Here is a 24,650-nt window from a genome sequence, read left to right as displayed (position 1 = left end):
GGATTCTCCAGGCAAGAATACTGGAGTGGGATACCATTTCCTTCTCCAAGAAAGGCAATGCCAAAGAATGCTCAAACTACCGCACAATTGCACTTATCTCACACTCTAGTAAAGTCATGCTCAAAATTCTCCAAGCCAGGCTTCAGCAATACATGAACCGTGAACTTCCAGATGTTCAAGCTGGTTTTAGAAAAGGCAGAGGAACCAGAGATAAAATTGCCAACATCTGCTGGATCATTGAAAAAGCAAGAGAGTTCCAGAAAAACATCTATTTCTGCTTTATTGACTATGCCAAAGTCTTTGACTGTGTGGATCACAATAAACTGTGGAAAATTCTTCAACAGATGGGAATACCAGACCACCTGTCCTGCCTCCTGAGAAACCTATATGCAGGTCAGGAAGCAACAGTTAGAACTGGACATGGAACAACAGATGGGTTCCAAATAGGAAAAGGAGTACGTCAAGGCTGTATATTGTCACCCTGCGTACTTAACTTATATTCAGAGTACATCATGAGAAATGCTGGGCTGGAAGAAGTGCAAGCTGGAATCAAGATTGCCAGGAGAAATATCAGTAACCTCAGATATGCAAAAGACACCACCCTTATGGCAGAAATTGAAGAACAAAAGAGCCTGTTGATGGAAGTGAAAGAGAAGAGTGAAAAAGTTGGCTTAAAACTCAATATTCAGAAAACTAAGATCATGGCATTCAGTCCCATCACTTCATGGGAAATAGATGGGGAAACAGTGGAAGACTTTATTTTTGGGGGCTCCAAAATCACTGCAGATGGTGACTGCAGCTATGAAATTAAAAGACTCTTGCTCCTTGAAAGAAAGTTATGACCAACCTAGACAGCATATTAAAAAGCAGGGACATTACTTTGCCAGCAAAGGTCTGTCTAGTCAAAGCTATGTTTTTTCTAGTAGTCATGAATGGATGTGAGAGTTGGACTGTGAAGAAAGCTGATCGCCAAAGAATTGATGCTTTTGAACTGTGGTGCTGGAGAAGACTCTTGAGAGCCCCTTGGACTGCAAGGAGATCCAACCAGTCCATCCTAAAGGAGATTAGTCCTGAATATTCATTCAAAGGACTGATGAAGTGAAACTCCAATACTTAGGTCACCTGATGTGAAGAACTGACTCATTTGAAAAGACACTGATGTTGGAAAGATTGAAGGCAGGCAGGAGGAGAAGGGGACGACAGAGGATGAGATGACTGGATGGCATAACCATCTCAATGGACATGCTGCTGCTTCTGCTAAGTGGCTACAGTCGTGTCCAATTCTTCGCGACCCCATGGACTGCAGCCTACCAGGCTCCTCCATCCATGGTATTTTCCAGGCAAGAGTACTGGAGTGGGTTGCCATTGCCTTCTCCACACAATGGACATGAGTTTGAGTAAATTCTGGGTGTTGGCGATGGACAGGGAGGCCTGGCATGCTGCACGCAGTCCATGGGGTCGCAAAGAGTCAGACACGACTGAGCAACTGAACTGAACTAATGCACATTTCCTAAGTTGTTTCATAGATGTGAAAAGCCCCTACCAAACGGAAGATGTTAACTATCTGATGACCATGAACCCATAGCCCCAGGCTTCCCAGAGCCTAAGGACTGATAATGTTAACCCCTGTGACACCATCCACCAATCAGAGAAAATGGGCAGTAGCTGACCACAAACCCTGCAACATACCTCCCTCACCTGGCCTTCAGAAATGCTTTGCTGAAAAGCTTCAGAGAGTACAGGGTTGGGGGTTAGGTAGATGAGCAAACCATCTCCTTGCATGGCTCTTCCATAAACCTTTCCCTGCTCCAAACTTCAATGTTTCAGTTAGTTTGGCCTCACTGTATGTCAGGCACACAAACTTGTGCTTACTAGCAAGATGAGATAGCCAAACATACATATAGAAAAATTGTAAGAGACATGCAAGTAGCCTGCAATCCTAATTTAGATTTATTATTTCTATTACTTCTATGGGTGAACACTCAAAATTGGTGTGACCCCCTTGTGGAATTCTCCAGGCCAAAATACTGGAGTGGGTAGCCTTTCCCTTCTCCAGGGTATCTTCCCAACCCAGGGATCAAACCCAGGTTTCCTGCATTGCAGGCAGATTCTTTACCAGCTGAACCACAAGGGAAGCCCCAGATAGTCTAGATGCATATCAAAAAATGATTTCAGTAAGCCCAGATTCCTGCATCTTCCCATACATGGAAAGCACTAAATTTCTTGAGATATCTGGTTTTCTTTTAGTAACAATAATCTTTTGATATTCCAACTATCTGGTATTTTGTTGCAAAAACTTATATCCTGGCTCTCCCTCTGCCCCCTGGCCCCTGACCCTTCTGTGCAGTCTCTTAGAGTTATCTGAGATGCTGTTTCCTGGGCTTGAACTCCTAAGAATGCCCACCAAATAAAATATAACTCTCAACCTTTAGGTTAAGCATTTTTTTTTTCAGTCAACAGTTTATTATTAGTGGGTTATCAGTCAGTGAACAACCACAAAAGAGTTGAAAACTGAATGTCTAACCATTGTAATTTACATTAAGTAAAAGCATTTTAATAGACTAATTCCTTAAATCTCTAGGTTGGAGGAAAGGGAAAGATTTCATTTTGTTTTGTTTTGATTCATTTTGGACATATATATGATAATTTGGGAGGGAGAAGCTGGTCAGGAGGTACCTTCTCATTGCCCCTTAGCTACATTACCACTCCATCATAGAAGACTCCTGTCTTCAGGAGTCTTGTTCTTGTTCTTCAGGAACTTGTTCTCCCTTCTAAACATTTGTGAACTCCAAGGACAAAGCCAAAACAGAAACACTTGATGTGCTTCTCTTTCAGTCTCCTTCCACCATCTACTCTTACTTCCCCTACCACCACTCAGAGTTAAACATGAAAAATTTTAAAAGCTCTTAACTAAATGGCTTGATTACATATAGTGATGTTCATAATATAAAATTACCAAGTACAATCTGTCACTATGGATTCCCCAAAAATGTAACCTAACAAAAACATCTCAGCTCTCTGGTTCTGTTTCAGAAAACAAAAAAGAAGAAACAATCAGATTAAATAAATTTGAGTTTATGCAGCTCTGTTTCATTTCATTAGCGGTGAGGTAGCTTCCCTGGTGGCTCAGAGGTTAAAGCGTCTGCCTCCAATGCGGGAGACCCGGGTTCGATCCCTGTTTTGGGAAGATCCCCTGGAGAAGGAAATGGTAACCCACTCCAGTATTCTTGCCTGGATAATCCCATGGACGGAGAAGCCTGGTAGGCTACAGTCCATGGGGTCGCAAAGAGTCGGACACAACTGAGCGACTGAACGGAACGGAACATAAAAATTGGCATAAAAACCAGGCCAACATGGAAAAGTAATGATGTCAAATACATACTTAAAGTTGATTTGTACTGAATCTTTTAAATGCACTGAGTTTGTTGCCCTGAATCTCAAAGCCACAATGAATACCAATAGCATAAATTCACAAATATAATAAAAATACCAAATTTATTGAATTTACTAATGGGATAAATCACCTGTCTTTCACTCCTAATTGTTAAAGACCTTCCTATTAATAAATAAAACCTCAGTGTTCTGTTGTGACTCTACCATAGCTTACACAGTAAAGAATCTGCCTGCCTATTGCTCATCTCAGTGTCTGAGAATTATTTAAGACTATAATCAAAGAAGACAATTCACAAAAGAAGAAATACAATGATCAGATCCGCAGTAAATTTTTTTCATAATAATTAACTTATAAGTATCTGAGATGTTGAGAAACCACAAACTCTTAAACACTCCAGGTAGGAATATGAACCAGAGAAACTGAAAAGAAAAGAAAAGAAAATAACAGCTATCACTGAGTATTTACCATGTGGTAGGTACTATGCTAACTGCTTTAAAATAACATTTTTACATTATCTCTGTTTTATGAATGAGGAGATAATGATGCTCAGAAAAGTTTACGTAACATACCCAAGAAAACAAAGATAGTGAAAAACAACAGAGCTAGAAGGCAATTTGGCAATGAATATTAAATATCTTTTAAATGTCTGTATTTTTAGAGAGAGCAGTTCTCCTTGGAGTTTATCATAAAGAAATAAGTAGTGAAATAAACACTATATTAATGTAATGATGTCCATTATAACATTATTTATAAGGGGAAGAGGCAACAACCTAAAGGTCCAATAATAGCCAAATGGCTAGTTTCAGTGTATTATGCATTGATGCAATGGAATATTGTATGGCCATTATAAATGATGGTATAACTCTATACTTATTGAAATAGAAATCTAGTCCATGTTTAGTGGGAAAAGTGAAATACAAAGTAGTATATATAGTACAACTATTACTAAAAATAGTGTTAAGTATGGATGGTGACTAGACTTACTGTAGTGACCGTTTTGTAGTGTATCAAACATCAAACCATTGCGTTATATATCTGAAACTAATATGGTATGTATCAATTATATCTCACTTTTTAAAAAAGCCTATTAAACCATAAAAAATTAGCATATGTATTTAAAAAACTAGAAGAACATATTCCAAAATGTTAACTTATGATGTCTTGTAGTAGGATTTTGAGTGATTTCTTTTGTTTACTCACATGTTTTTAAATATTTCTACAATAAAAATGGACCATCTATGTAAACATTTGTTTAAAAAGCCATAAGAGAATTCTAATACACTGCTCATGGGAATGTAAAATAATACTACCACTGTGGAAAACTGCTCAAGAGTTTCTTATAAAATTAAACATACATCTGCAATATGATCCTGTCATTCTACCCCTAGGTGTGTCTCCAAGAGAAATGAAAGCACATGTTTACACAAAGACTTGCAACAAATGTTCAAAATAGCTTTATTAACAATAGCCCAAAACTGAAAGCAATTCACATATGCATCAACAGGTGAATGAATAAACAAAACAGAGTATATCCACACAATGGAATACTAGTGAGCAACAAAAAAAAGCAGTGAAATACTGATATGCCTATATACACACCATGGATAAACCTCAAATTCATTATGCTGAGTAAAAGAAGCCAGACACAAAAGAGCACACATTATATGACAATATTTACATAAAAAGCACAAGAATGCAAACTAGTTTATAATGACAAAAAAAAAAAACAACAGATCAGTGATTGCCTGAGGCCAGGAGCAAGAGGGATAGAACTCACAGACACAAGAGGAAAATCTGCAGGGAGGATGATGATGAAAATGTTCTGTATCTTGATTATGGTAGTTTTTTTAAAGGTATATATAAAATTCATCAAACTGTACCCTTTAAAAGCATGCAGCTTATCGTACATACATTATACTTCAATAAAGTTAAGTTTTTAAAAAGCTTATAGAAGCTTAATTCTTCAAAAAAAAAATATATATATAATTTTTTCCTATACTCTGTATACAGGAATTTCAGGTCACCAAATTGATTTTAAACTTAATATAAGAATAACAATAGTTACAGCTTACATTTATAGTATTCAGAAACTATCCTACCAAAATCCTAATTGCATTTTCACAGAAAGAAAGAAATCTATTCTAAAACTCACATGGAATTTCAAGAGACCCCCAAATAGCCAAAACAACCTTGAAAAAAAATAGGAAAGTCAGAGGTTTCACATTTCCTGATTTCAAAACTTACTGCCAAGTTCAGTAACCTAAATAGAGAAGTACCGGCATAAAGATATACATGCAAAACAACGAAATAAAATAGAGACCCCCCTCAACTCCCCACCAAAAAATCCTGTATTTATGGGTTCTTGAGAGTCCCTTGTACCGCAAGGAGATCCAACCAGTCCATTCTAAGGGAGATTGATCCTGGGTGTTCATTGGAAGGACTGATGCTAAAGCTGAAACTGCAATACTTTGGCCACCTCATGCGACGAGTTGACTCACTGGAAAAGACTCTGATGCTGGGAAAGGTTGGGGGCGGGAGGAGAAGGGGACGACAGAGAATGAGATGGCTGGATGGCATCACCGACTCTGTGGACATGAGTTTGAGTGAACTCCGGGAGTTGGTGATGGACAGGGAGGCCTGGCGTGCTGTGATTCATGGGGTCGCGGAGAGTCGGACAGGACTGAGCGACTGAACTGAACTGAACTGAACTGACTGACAGGAATGTCAGGAATGCCAAACGCTTTTTGACAGGAGTGCCAAGATCATTCAATACCATTCCAACAAATGGTGTTGGGAAAACTGAATATCCACATGCAAAAGAATGAAGTTGAACCCTTATACACTATACAGATCATATGTAAAAATTAACTCAAAATAGGTCAAAAAACTAAATACAACGTGAAACTCTTAGAAGAAAACATAGGTGAAAAGCTTAATGATATTGATTTGGAGTTCAAGAATGATTTCTTGGATATGACACCAAGAGCACATGCAATAAAAGAAACAATAAATTAGACTACATCAAAATGTAAAACTTCTGTGCATCAAGGGACACAATAAATAAAGTGAAAAGTCAACCCACACCATGAAAGAACATATGTGTATCTTATAAGAGATTAATGTCCAGAATATGGAAAGAACTCCAGGGACTTTCCTGGTGGACCAGTGGCTAAGACTTCATGCTCCCAATTCATGGGGCTGGGGTTCAACCCCTGGTCAGGGAACCAGATCTCATCTGCCACAACTAAACAGACTGTATGACACAAGGAAGAGCTTTCATGCTGCAACTGAGATGAAATAAATATCAAAATATTTTTTAAAAAGAACTCTTGACAATTCAACAACAACAACAACAACAAAGCCAAACTAAAAAAATGGACAAAGGACCTGAATAGACATTTCTCCAAGTAAGTTATGCAAATGGCCAATACGCACATGAAAACATGTTCAACATCACCAAGCACCATAGGTCAAAAGAAATAGGCAACCATTTCCATTTATTATTAGCTACACTCAGAACCTAGTAGCAATAATTTGCATGGTATCTAACACATGACACCGGGTCTCTTAAAAATGTAGGTTTCTGTAAGTTCACTGGAATGCCTAGAGCACCTCAGCAAACAGTTTGGGAACCATGGATATAGATTATCACTAAGAATAGGAAAGAAATGTAAAAGTGAGGTTAAATACAACTCCAACTAAATTACATTCAAGGTTTTAGACTTGTCTGAAAACTGTGAAGTTTTTTAAAAACGTGTAGTCACAGTTTTAATAGTGCTACCATAATATGGGAAATCTCACTATAATATTAAACTGTGTTGCTCAGTCTTCGGCTTTGCCCTCTAAGTCATAAATTATTCTATTTTCTTCTTTAAAATGTGCTTGATTTCAGATTTCTACTCTACAAGATGTAACCTTAGGAGCCATTGATTGAGATAGTATTAAAAGCACTCAGATTTTTAGTTTACAATTTAAATTTAGTTTATAATTTAGATTTAAAACTCCCTGGGGTATAGTTGCAGTTATGAGCAGAAATGGTATCTGTCAGTTCTAGACAAAGTTAATTAAGAAACAGGCATGTCTTTACCACCCTTTCTTACTCTGCTGGCTACAAGCAGAGAACTATGAACTCTTGAAAGATATGGAAGAAGCCTGGGTCTCTGAATGAGTTCTAGAATAGTCATCTGCTGATGAGGAACATCCACATTGTACTGTTATATTAGCAAGAAATGTACTTCTATCTTGTTAAGCTACTGATATTTTGGAGTTGGTTTCTGACAGCAATTACACTCCAAACTAAGGTCCATTCCTGATATAATTGAGAGTGCTTTTCAAGTATTACTATTAAGTATGACACATGCTAAATTTCATTTGATACATCCTTATCACCACCTTGAGTAAATTCTTCATATTCCTAGGTTGGCTCAGTTCAGTTCAGTCGCTCAGTTGTGTCCAACTCTCCGCGACCCCATGAATCACAGTAAGCCAGGCCTCCCTGTCCATCACCAACTCCCAGAGTACACTCAAACTCATGTCCACAGAGTCGGTGATGCCATCCAGCCATCTCATTCTCTGTCGTCCCCTTCTCCTCCCGCCCCCAACCTTTCCTAGCATCAGTCTTTTCCAGTGAGTCAACTCGTCGCATGAGGTGGCCAAAGTATTGCAGTTTCAGCTTTAGCATCAGTCCTTCCAATGAACAGCCAGGATTGATCTCCTTTAGAATGGACTGGTTGGATCTCCTTGCAGTACAAGGGACTCTCAAGAGTCTTCTCCAACACCACAGTTCAAAATCATCGATTCTTAGATTCTTTTTATAAACAAGTGTATATGTTTATTGAATGTCATTTTGTCAAAAACTGTGATAGGTCTGAGGTTTTACATTATTTGCAATGGAATACTACTCAGTGATAATAAAGAATGAATTACTGATACACACAATAACATGGGAAAAATCTCAAAATCATTACATTGACTAAAAGCCCCACACTAAAGAGTGTATCAGTACTTCTTTCCTTTTTATTGACAAATAGTATCCATTTTATAGGTATACTGTATATTGCCAATCCATTCATCGGTTAATGGAGATTTGAGTGGCTTTCACTATGGGCTATTATGAATAACACAGCTACGAACATTCATGTACTTTAATTATAAATCAAACATAACGTCTGATTCCATTTATATTATGTTCAAGAAAAGGTAAAACTAATTTATGGTATTTTTAAGTCAGAAAAGTGGTTACCTAGGGGCAAGAAACTGATGTTGACTGAGAAAAGGCACAAAAAACTTTCAGGACAATGAAAATGTTACATTTCTTTATCTGGGTGAGGATCATGAAAGTGTAGATGTATAAAAAGTCATTGAACAATGAGATACCACTTCCCTCATAATAGAAATGGCTATAATAAAAAGAACAATAATAAAATTTAGTAAAGATATAATAAAGTGGTAGCCCTCACACATTTCTGGTAGAAATGTAAAATATTACAAACACTTTGGAAAATAGTTTGGCAGTGCCTCAAAATGCTGAACATAGAGTTACCATGTGACTCAGCAATTCTTCCAGGTCTCTAACCCAAGAGAAATATAAATATATGCCTACATAAATGTTCACAGTAGCATAATTCACTGTAACCAAAAAGTGGAAAAAGCCTAAATGGCCACCGTCTAATGAAGGGATAAACAAAATATGGTATATACATATTTTAGCAACAAAAAGGAATGAAATACTGACACTTGCTGCTGCTGCTGCTGCTAAGTCACTTCAGTCGTGTCCGACTCTGTGTGACCCCATGGACAGAAGCCCACCAGGCTCCCCCACTCCTGGGATTCTCCAGGCAAGAACACTAGAGTGGGCTGCCATTTCCTTCTCCACTGTGTGAAAGTGAAGTGAAAGTGAAGTCACTCAGTCGTGTATAACCTCAAAAACATTATGCTAAATGAGAGAAGACAATCACAAAGACTACATGTTGTAAGATTCCACTTAAAGGTCCAAAATAGACAAATATATAAAGATAGAAAGTAGATTAGCAAGTGCCAAGGGCTGAGGGGAAAGAGAGAAAAGGAGAATTGGCAGTGACTGCTAATGTGTATGAGGTTTTTCAGGGGGATACTGAAATTTTTCTAAAATTAAATAATGGTAACAGTTGAAAAATCTGTTAATAGACTAGAAATCATTGAGTTGTACATATTAAACAGTTGAATTTCATAGTATGTTAATTATATCTCAATAAAACTGGGTTTTTTGATTATCAAGCAATCTTTTAAATCTGTGTGTTAAACCACATGTAAACTATAATAAAGTATTGATCAAAAGGTATATTGCTTGTGCTCAGTCACCTCAGTCATGTCCAACTCTTTGCGACCCCATGAACTATAGCCAGGCTTCTCTGTCCATGGGATTTTCCAGGCAAGAATAGTAGAGTGGGTTGTTATGCTCTACTCCAGGAGATCTTCCTGACCCAGGGATGGAACTCACGTCTCCAGCTGCTTCTGAATTGTAGGCAGATTCTTTGCCGCTAAACCATTGGAGAAGCCCAAAAAGTATTAACATATTAAAAACCACCAAAAATAAGAAGAGCTGAATAATAGAATTAGAATTCTGTGAGAGGTAAAGATCTTTGAGATCATCTGGTCCAGCCTCTTCACTGTATATGTAAGGAAACTGGGGTTCTGAGAAACATGATTTGCTCATTCTCAATGGCAAAACAGGATGGAAAATCAAGGAGTCAACTCAATGGTCAGTGCCAGGATATACACTGAATATTCAAAACCAAGTTCTTGGCATTCAATATATAGGTTCAGTTCAGTTCAGTTCAGTCACTCAGTCATGTCCGGCTCTTTGCAACCCCATGAATCACAGCACACCAGGCCTCCCTGTCCATCACCAACTCCCGGAGTTCATTCAAACTCAGATCCATTGAGCCGGTGATGCCATCCAGCCATCTCATTCTCTGTCGTTCCTTTCTCCTCCTGCCCCCAGTCCCTCCCAGCATCAGAGTCTTTTCTAATGAGTCAACTCTTCGCATGAGGTGGCCAAAGTATTGGAGTTTCAGCTTTAGCATCAGTCCTTCCAATGAATACCCAGGACTGATCTCCTTTAGAATGGACGTTCAAATATACAGATCTCATCTAGAGTTTATAAAGTAGTATTTGCTGGTGTTAACCAGATCTCAGCATGGCTAGCTGGTTTTGGGTTGGCCAAAAAGTTCATTTGCAACATGTTACAGAAAACTTCAAAAAATCTTTTAGCCAACCCAATATATTTGTTTTACAGAGGTCCCTTAAGAATAAGGCTTTAGGGAAAATGATGTAAACAAACTTATGCTTAATGTATGCCACTTTAAGCCACCCCACTTCCACCTTTGCTACTGTTCATGTCTCCAAATGATACCTACTTTTTTCCATTGCCCTTCTCTGATTAAAAAAAATTTTTTCAACAGATTAAATAGCTCCAAATAAATCAAATAAAATGAAACAACTAACAACTGAATAAGGGGATGCAAAGTGGAATAATCCAGAACAAACATACTTTGATACATTTTAGAATCATCTGCCAAATACAGGCAATTTTAAGTCACATACTTAACTGGGTGTCTTCTGGGTTTTTTGTAAATAAAATCGTCCTAGATATAATATTTCTGCTATCTCCTAGGATATTTCTAAATGCCTTAGGATTTCATAGTAGTGAATCTAGTGAGAAAACAAGGATATAAAGCTCTGGAGTGGAACTTCTGGGAGTTTATTCCCATTCCATCACCAAATAGCTTATTTGTCTTAGAGAAATCTATTTAACCTCCTTGTGCCAATATTTCCAAATCTGTAAAATAGAATGGTATAGGGTTGTTCTAAGAAGTAAATAATGTGTTCCTCTTCAAGATGATGAAGAGCCGAATGCTTTTTGTTAATCCCTCTGAAAACCTTATTTAAATACATTGAAAATGAATCTCTAACCCAAGGGAAAAAATAAAACTCAAAAAAGCTTTGTGTAAAAAACTAAATAAATAAGCAACATTGAAAGTTATTTTCAGGGTTTCAGTTCAGTTCAGTCGCTCAGTAAGTCTACAAAATTTAAGAGGAAGAAAGGAAAGTCATTAGAAAACATGCTATTTTATTTATTTTTAAAAAAGATTTATTTGACTATGCCAGGTCTTCGTTGTGGTATGTAGAATTTTTAGTTGCGGTATGCGGGACTGACCAGGGATCAAACCAAGGCCCCCGGTGTTAGGAACATGGAGTCTTAGCCACTGGACCACCAAGAAAGCCCCAGAAAATGCTATTTTAACTAAGTTTTAGAAACAGAAAGAAGATAAAAGACTGATGACTAATAAAGTAAGACCAGAGGAAATACTACTTAGAATATGAGCAGCAAAGAATGTAGTGCACCAATCTTACTAAAGAAACCCAAAATGCTTAGAACCAGGATACTCTAACTAGGATGGACAACAGGAACTGGGCCTGAAAGCAGGGAAATTATTTAAAGCCTGAATATGGAAAGCATGGATTCTCCTCCCAAAAACCAGGGAGCAAAATATCCATCAGACAGGTGATTATTTTTTGGAGAAAAAATAATAATAATGAGGGAAGTGGTAGACACTAGCAAGTATGTTCTTAATCATGAATACTGAATGTGTTTTTGTTTTGTTTTGGTTAACTTTCACAAAAAAAGGAGGTGAAAGACCTGCAGAATGCAAACTATAAGACACTGATTAAAAAAAACTGAAGACACAAATTAATGGAAAGATATTCCACACACATGGTTTGGAAGAATTAATATTTTTTAAATGCGTATTTTACCCAAAGCAATTTATAGATTCAATGCAATCCTTAGCAAAATTCAATGGCATTTTTCACAGAAATAGAATGACCCTAAAATTTATATGGAATCACAGAAGTCCCCATATAGCCAAAGCACTCTTAAGAACAAAGTTGGAGGCATCATGTTCCCGGATTTCAAACTATATTACAAAGTTATAGTAATCAAAACAGTATTGGCATAAAAACAGACACATTGATCAATGGAATAGAACACAGAGCTCAGAAATATACCCACATATATAGTCAATTAATTTACAACAAAGGAGCCAAGAATACATGATAAAGAACAGCCTCTTCAATAAATAAGTCTTAGGAAAACTGGAAAGCAACATGCAAAGAAAGGAACTAGACCACTATTTTATAGCATACAAAAAAATTAACACAAAATGGATTAAAAACTTGAATGTTAAGACCAGAAACCTTAAAACTCCTAGAAGAAAATATTGATAGTATCTCCATGACATCACTCTTCGAATTTTTTTTTTTTTTAATCTCACTCCAAAGGCAATGGCAACCAAACCAAAAATAAACAAATGGGCTGACATCAAACTAAAAAAGTTTTTGTATGGCAAAGGAAATTATCAACGAAACAAAAAGACAATGAATAGGAGAAGCTATTTGCAAATCATACATCCAATAAGTATATCCAAATAAATATAGAACTCATATAGCTCAATACAAACAAAAAAATTCAATTTTAAAATGAGCAGAGAAAATATAAAAAAATTAAAATGGGCAGAGGATCTGAATAGACATTTTTCCAAAGAAGACATACAGATGGCCAGTGGATCATATCTATATGAGATACACATAATACACATATATATCTGTTATTTATACACATAACATGTTCAGTTCAGTTCAGTCACTCAGTCATGACTGACTCTTTGCAACCCCATGAATCACAGCACGCCAGGCCTCCCTGTCCATCACCAACTCCTGGAGTTCACTCAAACTCATGTCCATCGAGTCGGTGATGCCATCCAGCCATCTCATTCTCTGTGGTCCCCTTCTCCTCCCACCCCCAATCCCTCCCAGCATCAGAGTCTTTTCCAGTGAGTCAACTCGTCGCATGAGGTGGCCAAAGTATTGCAGTTTCAGCTTTAGCATCAGTCCTTCCAATGAACACCTAGATTGATCTCCCTTAGAATGGACTGGTTGGATCTCCTTGCAGTACAAGGGACTCTCAAGAGTCTTCTCCAGCACCACAGTTCAAAAGCATCAATTCTTCGGCGATCAGTTATCACCACTACCTAATTTCAGAGCATGTAAATCATCCCCCAAAGAAACTTGGTATCCATCAGCAGTCATTCACTGATCATCCCTCCTGCTCTGGGCAACCATGAATTACTTTGTCTCTATGGATTTAACTATTATGGATACTTCATGTAAGTGGGATCATACACCGTGTGGTGTTTTGTGTTGCTTTTTCCAGTTTGAATAATGCTTTTCAAGACTCATCTATGTTGTTCCATTTACGAATATTTCATTCCTTTTTATGAATGGTTTTCTATTGTATGTACCACATTTTGTTTACCCATTCATCAGTTGATGAACATTTGGGTTGTTTCTACTTTTTTGTTATTATAATGCAACTATGCATATTCATATACAAGTTTTTGTATGAACACTTTCAATTTTCTCAGGTAAAAATGTAATTGCTAAGTCATATCACAGGCTGTTTTACAAAAAAGCTGTACCATTTTATAGTCCCATCAACATATGAAGGTTCCAATTTCTCCACATTCTTGCCAAAACTATCATTGTCTTTTTTATTATAGCTAGTGAGTATATAGTATCTCACTGTGTTTTTCACTTGCATTTCCCTAATGACTAATGATGTTGAGCATTTTATGTACTTACTGGACATTGACAGATATTCTTTGATGAAATATCTATTCAAACACTTTGCCCATTTTTAAATTGGGTTGTCTTTTCATTGATGAGGAATTTTAGATAGTAGTCTTTTATCAGATATATAATTCAAAAATATATTTTCTCACTCTTGAAAAAGTTTTTATTTTCTTGATAGCCTTTTGAAGCACAATTTTTTAAAAACTTTTACTGCTTCTACGTTTGTTGCCATATGTAAAAAGCCATTGTCTCATTCAAGGTCACAAAAACTTACAACTGTTTTCTTCGTTTTAAGTTATAGTTCTTACATATGAATATTCAATCAATTTGGGAGTTAATTTTGGTATATAATGTGAGGTATAGGTTCAACTTCATTCTTTTGCATGTGGCTATGGAGTTGTCCCAACACCATTAATTGAAGACTATTTCCCCTTGTCAAAAATAACACTACTTTAGCAAATATGGAATGGTTCAGATTTGTCTTTCTTCTGTCTGTAGTTTTCCAGGTATTTGATCATTTCATCTAAACTTCAATGCCTCAGCATTGTTATTCATAATATCCTCTTAGATTTTTAATGTATGTAGAAGCAGTGATTATCTCCACTTCATTTCCAATATTTGTGTCTTCATAATTCTCCCTTCATTTTAATCTTCTCAAAGCAGCAACTCTTAGCTTTGTTAATTTTATGTCTGATTCCTATTTCAGTAAATTAAGTTCTTCATTTCTTCCCTCTTCTTTGTGCTTCATTTGCAGTCTTTATAACATACTAGGATAAATGTTCAACTCACTTAGGACTTCCCTGCTGGCTCAGACAGTAAAGCATCTGCCTACAATGGAGGAGACCCAGGTTCGATCCCTGGGTTGAGAAGATCCCCTGGAGAAAGAAATGGCAACCCACTCCAGTACTCTTGCCTGGAAAACCCCGTGGATGGAGAATTCTGGTAGGCTACAGTCCATGGGGTTGCAAAGAGTCAGACACGACTGAGCAACTTCACTTTCTTTTTCACTGACTTTTAGCCCTTATTCTTTTCTAATAAAGATATAAAGTGCTTCTCTAAGCAGTTTTATCCACACCTCATAAATTGATACTTTATTTTTAAATGAAATATTTTCTTTCATTGTGGATTCTTCCTTAACCCAAGGTTACTTTGGAGTATGTTTTGTATTTTCTAAACATATGGCATTTTCTACCCTCCCCCCTGTGTTGTTGTTTTTTAATTACAGTCAAAGAATTATGCTCTGGTTACAAATGTTTTAATCTTGTTTAGATTTGCTTTCCAGTATAGAGAATTGTCATTTTTGTAAATGTTCCATGCGTCCATGGAAAACTGTATTATCTATTTGTTGAGTATAGTAGCCTATACATGGTTATTAGGTCAATAGTATTTTCTGTAACTCTACCAAATTTGGTTACTATGTGATCTTCCTCTATGATTGCAGATTTCTCTATTTCTCCTTGCAGTTCTCTGATAAACTTAGAAACAATATATTGAATTCTATAAATTTAGAATTGCCAAATCTTCCTGTTGAACTAGTCTTTTCAACTCTCTTTACTACTAATAAGTCTTTGGCCCAAATTTGTTTGATGTTAATATAGCCATAGCAGCTTTTTTCCAGCGTTTATATATATTTTTATATCCTTTCTTTTTTTGCATCCTTACATTTTATGTGTCTCTCTTGTATATACAAGCATACCTCAGAGATACTGTGGGTTCAGTTCCACACCTCCACAATAAAGCAATTATCACAACAGTGAATCAAATTTGTTTTCCTAGTACATATAAAGGTTATGTTTACACTGTTTAGTTGCTAAGTCATGTCTGACTCTTTTGCAACCCCCATGGACTGTAGCCCACCAGGCTCCTCTGTCCACGCAATTTTCCAGGCAGTAACACTGGAGTGGGTTGCCATTTCCTTCTCCAGGGTATCTTCCTGACCCAGGGATTGAACTCACATTTCCTCCATTGGCAAGAAGATTCCTTACCACTGAGTCATCTAGGAAGCCCATGTTTACACTGTACTGTAGATTATGTGTAGCATTATGTCTAAAAAGATGTATATACTTTAAAATAAGTCAGAAAAATGGTGCCAAAGACTTGACACAGGGTTGCCACAAACCTTCAATTTATAAAAGCTGCAATAAAGCAAAGCACAATAAAACAAAGTATGACTGTAATTGGATTATGTTACTGACAATGTTTGTCTTTTATTGGAAGACTCATTTACATTTAATGTAATTCCTGATCCATTTGGATTTAAATTTACCACCTCACCAAATGTTTTTCCTATACACCATTTCTTTCTCTTTCTTGATTTTTGTATTGAGCACACTTTTTGTTGTTGTTATTCTTTTTCATTCCATTAGTATATAGTGATAAACTTTTATAAGTCTTTCAGTATAGATACTCATTATTATAACATAAAACTCTGAATATTCAAGTCTAATAAAAAACTACAACTTTAACCTTTTCTCAGACATAGGACCTTAAATACTTTTATTCCTCACCCAATTTAAATGCTGTTGTTTTCATGTAGTTTAGTCCTTTAGGTTTTTCTGGATTTTTTTAAACCCTCAAGACATTATTTCCATTTCAAAATCACTATTCATCTAATCCATATATTTACCCTTTCAGTTGTTCATTCCTTCTTGCATCTCTAAGCTTTCATCTGGTTATCATTTTTCCTTCTGCTTAAAGACATTTTTGTGTAGCTTGTTAGGGGAAAAAATTACTTCTGGGTATGAAATTTTCTTAATTTTACCAGTTTCATCCTTACTGTTAAGGGCATTTTTGTTTTCTATAGAACTCTTTAAGTTGGTACTTATTTTTTGTCACTTTGAAAATGCCATCCCGTCTTTTGATTCCCAAATTTTTTAACTGAAGTAAAATTGGCATGTAAGTTTCAGGAGGACATCATGATTCACACTGGGTGTTTTTGGTGCTTTGAAATATGCCTTCTTTCACAGCTCTGGATTCTGGATTTTTTTCTTTTTTTAGCTTTCAATGGTATTGATATTTGCACAGGTATGATTATTCTGAATATATTCTGCTTGAGGTTTGTGGGACTTCCAGAATTTGCAGCTTGATTTCCCTAAATTTTAAAATTTCTTAAGCAGTAACTCTAAGTATCCTCTATTTCCTCTCTTTTGGGGGGGACTACAGTTACATTAATGTTAGCCCTTCTTGGTGTTATATCATTTTTTGGTTCTTTTCTATCCTCTTGTCTCTGTATACTCTGAATTTTTTCTTCTGACCTAATTTCACTGTCTTCAGCTGTGTTTCATCTGGCATTAAACTCATTGACTTTTCAAAATTTCAGCTGTTATAGTCTTTTAGTTTTTTAAAATACCCAATCCCCTGTTGATATTTTCAATCTTTTCTCTTTTGTTTTCCTCTTGCACATATTAAGTCCATGCGTGTCTGAGCATTTCTTTTATTGCCTGCTAACTCCAGAATTGAGCAGATATACCCACCAATCACAAGCAGTGGTGGACTAGTGATCAATACATATAAGATATACAGAATGTAGGAGCAAAGAACATACACGCTCTGAAAGCAGATTCACTCCTAAGAAGTTAATCTGATTATGCCCATTTTTCCCCTTTCCATTTGCTTCTGCCAGGTTCCCACAGGGTCATTCTTTTTTATGTTAAATTCTCGGTTGGAGATTATCACACAGGTAACTTTAAGTGTCTGCTTAGTCTCATATAAGAACAGACCAAGTTTTCCTGGTAGCACAGTGGTAAAGAATCCACCTGTCAACCAACTGGACCTCAGGAGACACGGTTCAATCCCTGAATCTGGTTAGATCCCACAGGCCGCGAAGCAACTAAGCCTGTGAGCCACAACTACTGAGCCTGTGCTATAAAGCTGCAAATACTGAGCCCACGTGCTGCAACTCCTAAAGCCAACGCACCCCAGACCCCATGCTCTGCAACGAGAAGCCACTGCAACGAAAAGTCTGCACACCTCAATGACAGAATAGACCCTGCCCACCAGAACCAGAGAAAAGCCCGCACAGCAGATGCAGCACAGCCAAAAATAAATAACAACAACAATAAAGAACAGTCCTATAGCTACAGATCCTCAGAGAAAACTGTTTTTCCCCTTCTATTAGAATCTAGGTGAAGTTAACCAAGTTTTTTTATAGCCTCCCTTTGCTATTGGGCAGATTTTTCTAATTTATTCTTTCACTGAAGATACCTGAGGAGCCATGCATAGAGGTTTGGGGGGCTTTAAATACCATGCTATTGAACACATAGAGAAATCACTGAAAGATATTAAGCAAGGGAACACAGATGACATGATTCATTTATAGTAACAGTAAACATTTAGTGGAGTTACAAAGGTAATGAATTAGCCACACCCTCAAGCAGCTTATATTTCACTACAGTAATGGTTCTCAACCCAGGGCAATTTTGTCTCTCCATGAATATTTTGTTATTTATGGAAAGATCTTTGCTTGTCACAACTGGAAGGATTGTTTAATTGGAGGATTATTGTTTTACAATGTTGTGTTGGTTTCTGCCATACAACATAAATCAGTCATTTTGTTGTTGTTCAGTCGCTAAGTCTTGTCCAGCTCTTCAGACCTCATGGGCTGTACTCAGCCTGCCAAGTTCCTTCTGTCCATAGGATTTCCCAGGCAAGAATACTGGAATGGGTTGCCATTTCCTTCCCAAGAGGATCTTCCCTACCCAGGGATAAATATACATATTTCCCCTCCCTCTCACCCTCTCCCATCCTACCCTTCTAGGTTGTCACAGAGCACCAGGTTGAGCTCCCTTTGTCATACAGCAACTTTCCACTAGCTATTCTACATATGGTAAGGGATGTTTCAATGCTACTCTCTCAATTCATCCCACCCTCTTTCCCCCAGTGTCCACAAGTCTGTTTTCTGTGTCTCTATTCCTACCCTGCAAATAGGTTCATCAATACCATTTTTCTAAATTTCATTCTGTACATTTTCAGTTCTGCTCAGTTCAGTCGCTCAGTTGTGTCCGACTCTTTGCGACCCCATGGACTACAGCACGCCAGGCTTCACTGTCCATCACCAACTCCTGAAGCCTACTCAAACTTATGTCCATCGCATCGGTGATGACATCCAACCACTTCATCCTGTCGTCCCCTTCTCCTCCCACCTTCAATCTTTCCCAGCTAAAGGGTCTTTTCCAATGAGTCAGTCCTTTGCATCAGGTGGCCATAGTATTGGAGTTTCAGCTTCAGCATCAGTCCTTCCAATGAATATTCAGGACTGATCTCCTTTAGGACTGACTGGTTGGATCTCCTTGCTGTCCAAGGGACTCTCAAGAGTCTTCTCCAACACCACAGTTCAAAAGCATCAATTCTTTGGCGCTCAGCTTTCTTTATAGTCCAACTCTCACATCTATACATGACGACTGGAAAAAACATAGCTCTGACTAGAGGGACCTTTGTTGGTAAAGTAACGTCTCTGCTTTTTAATATGCTGTTTAGGTTGGTCATAGCTTTTCTTCCAAGGGGCAGGCATCTTTTAACCTCATGGCTGCAGTCACCATCTGCAGTAACTTTGGAACCCAAAAAAATAGTCTCTGTTTCCACTGTTTCCCCATCTAATTGCCATGAAGTGATGGTACCAGATGCCACGATCTTAGTTTTCTCAATGTTGAGTTTTAAGCCAACTTTTTCACTCTCCACTTTCAAGAGGGTCTTTAGTTTCTCCTCGCTTTCTACCATAAAGGTGGTGTCATCTGCATATCTGAGGTTATTGATATTTCTCCTGACAATCTTGATTCCAGCTTGTACTTCATCCAGCCCAGCATTTTGCATGATGTACTCTGCATATAAGTTAAATAAACAATATAAAGCCTTAACATACTCCTTTCCCAATTTGGAACCAGTCTGTTGTTCCATGTGCAGTTCTAACCGTTGCTTCTTGACCTGCATACACATTTCTCAAGAGGCAGGTCAGGTGGTCTGATATTCCCATCTCTTGAAGAATTTTCCAGTTTGTTGAAATCCACATAGTCAAAGGCTTTGGTGTAATAAAGCCAATAAAACTAAAGTAGATATTTTTCTGAATTCTCTTGCTGATCTAGCAGATGTTGGCAATTTGATCTCTGGTCCCTCTGTCTTCTCAATGTATGTTTTAATATATGATATTTTTCTTTCTGACTCCTTTACTCTGTATAACAGGCTCTAGGTTCATCCACCTCAGTCCAGCTGACTCAAATTCATTCATTCCTTTTTATGGCTAAGTAATATTTCATGTGGTATATATGTACCACAACTTCTTGATCCATTCATCTATAACTGGAAGGATTCTACATCATATGTAGAGGCCAGGATGTTGCTAAAGGGTGCCCATGACAGCTCTCTACAAAAGAATTATTCTGCCCAAAATGTAGCAGTAGAATACAGGAAGCAAATAGGTATAATAAAACATAAGTAATAGTCTATACAATATACAAAGGGCATGAAAGTGGATAGGGAAATTCATGAAGCACTTCTATGGGCATCTAAAGCTTAAGCTGAGTGGAAATCTGCGAGGTAGGGTTATTACTATGAGCTTAAGTATGAGAAGTATGAAGTATATTCCCCACATCTGGGGAACAACTACGACTAAAATTTTACTGGCAGACGAGGTAGGAGAAGAATAAGGAGGCAAGGCAAGGCTAGGCTGAAAAGGCAAGCAAGGACCAGACTGTAAAAGGTCTTACATACTAGATGAAGAGTTTGGAAAAGGTTGATATCAGAGGGCAACAAAGAGTATAAAACAAGAAGTCTATTAATAAACAAGACTGGTCAGAAAGATCATTCAGGCAGAATTATGGTTAAAGGCTAAAGGACAAAATAAGGCACAGGTCAATTAGTAATCCTACTGGAAGACTCCAGACCAGTCAAGACTAGAGTCAGAAACAAAGCTCCAATACAGAAGAAAGGATTGATAGTGGGGAGGTGGGGTATGTGTGGTGTGTGTGTGTATGTGTGTGTGCGTGTCTGTGTGTGAAGAAGCTTCAGTCGTGTCTTTGCAACTTTGACTTTTAGCAACCATATGGACTATAGCCCACCAGGCTCCTCTGTTCATGGGATTCTCCAGCAAGAATACTGGAGTGGGTTGCCATACCCTCCTCCAGGACATCTTCCTGTCCCAGGGATCAAACCCACACCGTTTATGTCTCCTAAATTGGTAGGTGGGCTCTTTAACCACTAGCGTCACCTGGGAAGACCGTTAAGTACTATACCCAGTCTTCAGTAACTGAATATGAAGAGAAAATAAAATTTAATAACAGCTTTCAAGCACTACTCACAGAGACAGAGTACAGGAGAACACTTAGAAGAAAGATAATGAAAGATAATGCCATCCATTTAGACCTCTTGTAGTAAAAAAGCTATGCAAGGACATAGAAGTGGTTATTATCAGAGGATATAGCAGCAAAATCCGGATTGTGCCTTGAACTCTGATAATCATCCTTCAACCAATAATGACAAAAGATTTTTAGAATATTTTTCTGCTATATATCCATATCATATTTTTATATATGTATTTATCTTACTTCCAGGTATTTCCTATTATGTTACTTTAAAAATGCCATGTGTTCATTTTATTATTTAATGTTTTAAAAATCAAGGTACTTTAATTTACATTTTAAAAAAGAATATAATAAAAATAACGTAACCTTTCAAATATGACTTTTTAACAGCAAAATGGGAAAGTGGGAAACAGCCTCCCTTAAAAAAGAAATCAGCACTTCCAACAAAACTAAAGGAAGACTTACATGTAAAACTAATCCAGAAAGGAGATAACAACTAAAGACATAGATATACATCTTACTTTAATCCCCCTAAAAGTTAACTGGATCTTCTTAATAGATTATCCTTGAAAATCAAGTTTTTAACTATTCAGTATAATCTTTGAAATGGTATCGAGTTAAGACAGTAATTGCCTTAAATATACCAGACAAAATATTTACAATCAGCAAAATAAAAACCAGCAAAACAATTAACATCTGAAAGTCTAACATTCTACTTCACTGGATTTACATTCTTTCCTAAGAAAAATATTACAAACAAATCTTTTGGGGAACAAATTAGAAGTACTCAACTACCTATTTATAATTGTTAACCTTCTTTCAGCAGTATGACTCATCAGTAAACACCAATACAATACTTTACCAGTCACCTTATGTGAAATAACAAGTGGAAAACAAAATTTCTCAACAATAGTGGGTCATCAGCAAACACTTACTATAAAAAACTTTATTAAAAAAACTTAAACACACAATCATGATTAAGCATTTTAAAATTAAACTGAAATCAGTTATGAAACTTCCTTTTCAAAAAGTTGTGAAAGTAAAAGGACAAATTTAATTCTAAATATTTCCCTGCTTATTGAAATTGTTTTAAAATACTATTTCAGTAAATTATTTCTTTAATCTCCTCTTTAGGTTCTCAAGGTGGTCCATATTAACGTCTTGTAATGCCAGTACCATCGCCTTAGACAAGGAGGGATTAAATGAAATAGTCATCAGACAGCACAAATCTATTAGATCTCTCTGACATTTCTGCAAACCTTCCAGGAACCTTTGGTATTTACAAGGATCCTTTTTTAACCGTTTCATTTCTGATACTGAAAACCCTATCAGACTAGTAAGTATTTCATCTACAAAGTCTACATCTAGATATGCAGTACCATCAGAAATTTTTGCTCTGACACTCCAAATGCCACCAGAACTTGAGAGATTTCCAGTTAAGGTTACAATAAATGCTTTGACTTTCACTGTTGTAACCTCCTTTGGTTTGCTGGCCATTAGAACAGACAAATAGATAAAGGGTGGAGAATTCAAGTCCATGGTGATAGAAAGTCCAGTGCTATTCTCTGACAATCGTAAAGAACAAGTCTGTAAATGGTGTTCATCTTCATTAGGAACGTCTGAACTCCTTTTTGGTACATTACTGACCAGCTCTCCATTGAACATTTTATTATTTAAGGAATGTCCATCTGAACTGCTAATTTGTTTTATTTTATATGTCTCTGAGCTCTTATCTTTATTTGTAAAATCATGGGGTAGGGGTACATTATGATTAACTGAAAGACTACTACTGTTTTGGTCTCTAGTAGATGGACAACTAACAGATTTGTCTTCACTAGTCATTTGTTCAGATAAATTTTTTTCACTCCAATTATTATTTCCATTTTTGCAAATAAAAGAAAAACTATTTAGAGTATTAGATCTATGTGAAAACCTCTCTATACTTTCTGTAGTTCTGTTCAAAGTCAATAGTTGTAATTCTTTGGTCTCCATTTGTTCTTTCTGGACAGCTTCTTCTAAAAGCAAGGCCTCCTCCAATGAAAAGTCATCTAATTCCTCATCAGTAAAAAGCATAGATTGGTTTCGTGGTTTCCCCTTTGGCCTTGGAGAAGTAATAAGTTCTGGTTCAAAATCTGACTGTCTGATGGGAACAGTATTTGAAGAATTACCTATGAAACAACTTCTTTCCAAAGAGGTAGTATTATTTGCTGCAAGCTCATCATTTTCATCAAGACTTGCCAAGAGTTCTTCATCAGAAGGTCCCAACGCAGGATCTAGAACATCCGTAATTCTGGGGATGCTTTGGTTAGAATTATTTGCTATGACTGAAACTATAGGATTAGGTTCCCCAATTAATCTTGCAAGAACTTTTTCTTGGGCATATTCCTCTAAAAGAGCATCGACTTCTCCTCCTAACACTTTCACATTTTCTGGTTTCAACAAGAGAACACCAAGACGGAAAGAAATATTTCCATAAATCAAAATTTTTGTACCTGGAGGAAGATCACTATGCAGAGCTGGAATAGACTGATATTCCATTCCTTGTATTTGTACAATTCCATCAGTTAGCTGTAGCATCAACATCCGTGAAGGCTTTGCTTCCCAAGGTTTGGGGGTTACTTGTGTTTCAGCTGTAATTAGGTCATTGGTTGTATTCTTTCCTCTCAACTTTTGTATCTGGGCATATGCAGGCTGACTTACATCAACCAATGAATTAATCTGCAGAGCAAAAAATCCATTCAGTTCTCCTTTCGGAGTTTCTAAAATGCCAGTAGGTAAAAGACGATGCTCTAAATCTCTCAGATCGGTAAGGAGCCACTGCTCAAACACTTGTTTATTCATTTGTGCCTGACTCAAATTAACATTATCATTGTCTTCTTGGATCCAGTTAATACAAGCTTCTAGCCACGTTAAAGGCACTTTAACATGCCATGTAGCTGAAAGCCAGGTTTCAACTCTTAATGCAATACTAGTTACACTCATTTCTTTCACAAAAGGAAAATATTAGGCATCTATTACCTGAAAACAAACAAAAAAATTATGGTAATTCAGTACATCTAAATAGAGTTTCTATAATTCTCTACAATGCACAAACAGGAGTAGCCAAACCTTTAGACTTTCTCTCCAGCATGTCTGTAATTCTTTGACTTTCTACATAGCAAAAATTCAAATGCCACAAGTAATCAGATGGTATAATGAGAAAAGCAAAAATGTGAGGTTTAAAGACTAGCTCTGTCAATTATAAGGTCTACAACCTAGCATAAATTTCTTAACTTCTTCTAACCTAGCTTTTT

At 36.9% G+C, this 24,650-nt stretch overlaps 1 protein-coding gene across 4 annotated transcripts in view; it reads right to left on the bottom strand.

The window, feature by feature from the left end:
• Positions 1-7,993: 7,993 nt before the first annotated feature.
• RMI1 (RecQ mediated genome instability 1) overlaps positions 7,994-24,650 on the bottom strand; it is a 29,417-nt gene continuing 12,760 nt past the window's right edge. For 3 of the 4 annotated variants that reach the window (XM_055427377.2, XM_055427378.2, XM_055427379.2), the window contains exon 4: positions 7,995-24,375. In XM_055427377.2, coding sequence (XP_055283352.2) covers positions 22,468-24,339 — 1,872 coding nt within the window. In that variant the 5' untranslated portion in view covers positions 24,340-24,375 and the 3' untranslated portion in view covers positions 7,995-22,467. Of the gene's footprint in view, positions 24,376-24,650 lie in introns of all 4 variants that reach the window. The other variant, XM_055427381.2, reaches the window with a different exon arrangement.

This window comes from Moschus berezovskii, chromosome 7, assembly GCF_049115385.1.
Source record: "Moschus berezovskii isolate FMDL1 chromosome 7, NW_MosBer_1.0, whole genome shotgun sequence".
Classification (NCBI taxonomy): domain Eukaryota; kingdom Metazoa; phylum Chordata; class Mammalia; order Artiodactyla; family Moschidae; genus Moschus; species Moschus berezovskii.
Note: the sequence above shows the minus strand (reverse complement) of the source record. Positions and strands in the feature narration are given on the sequence as shown.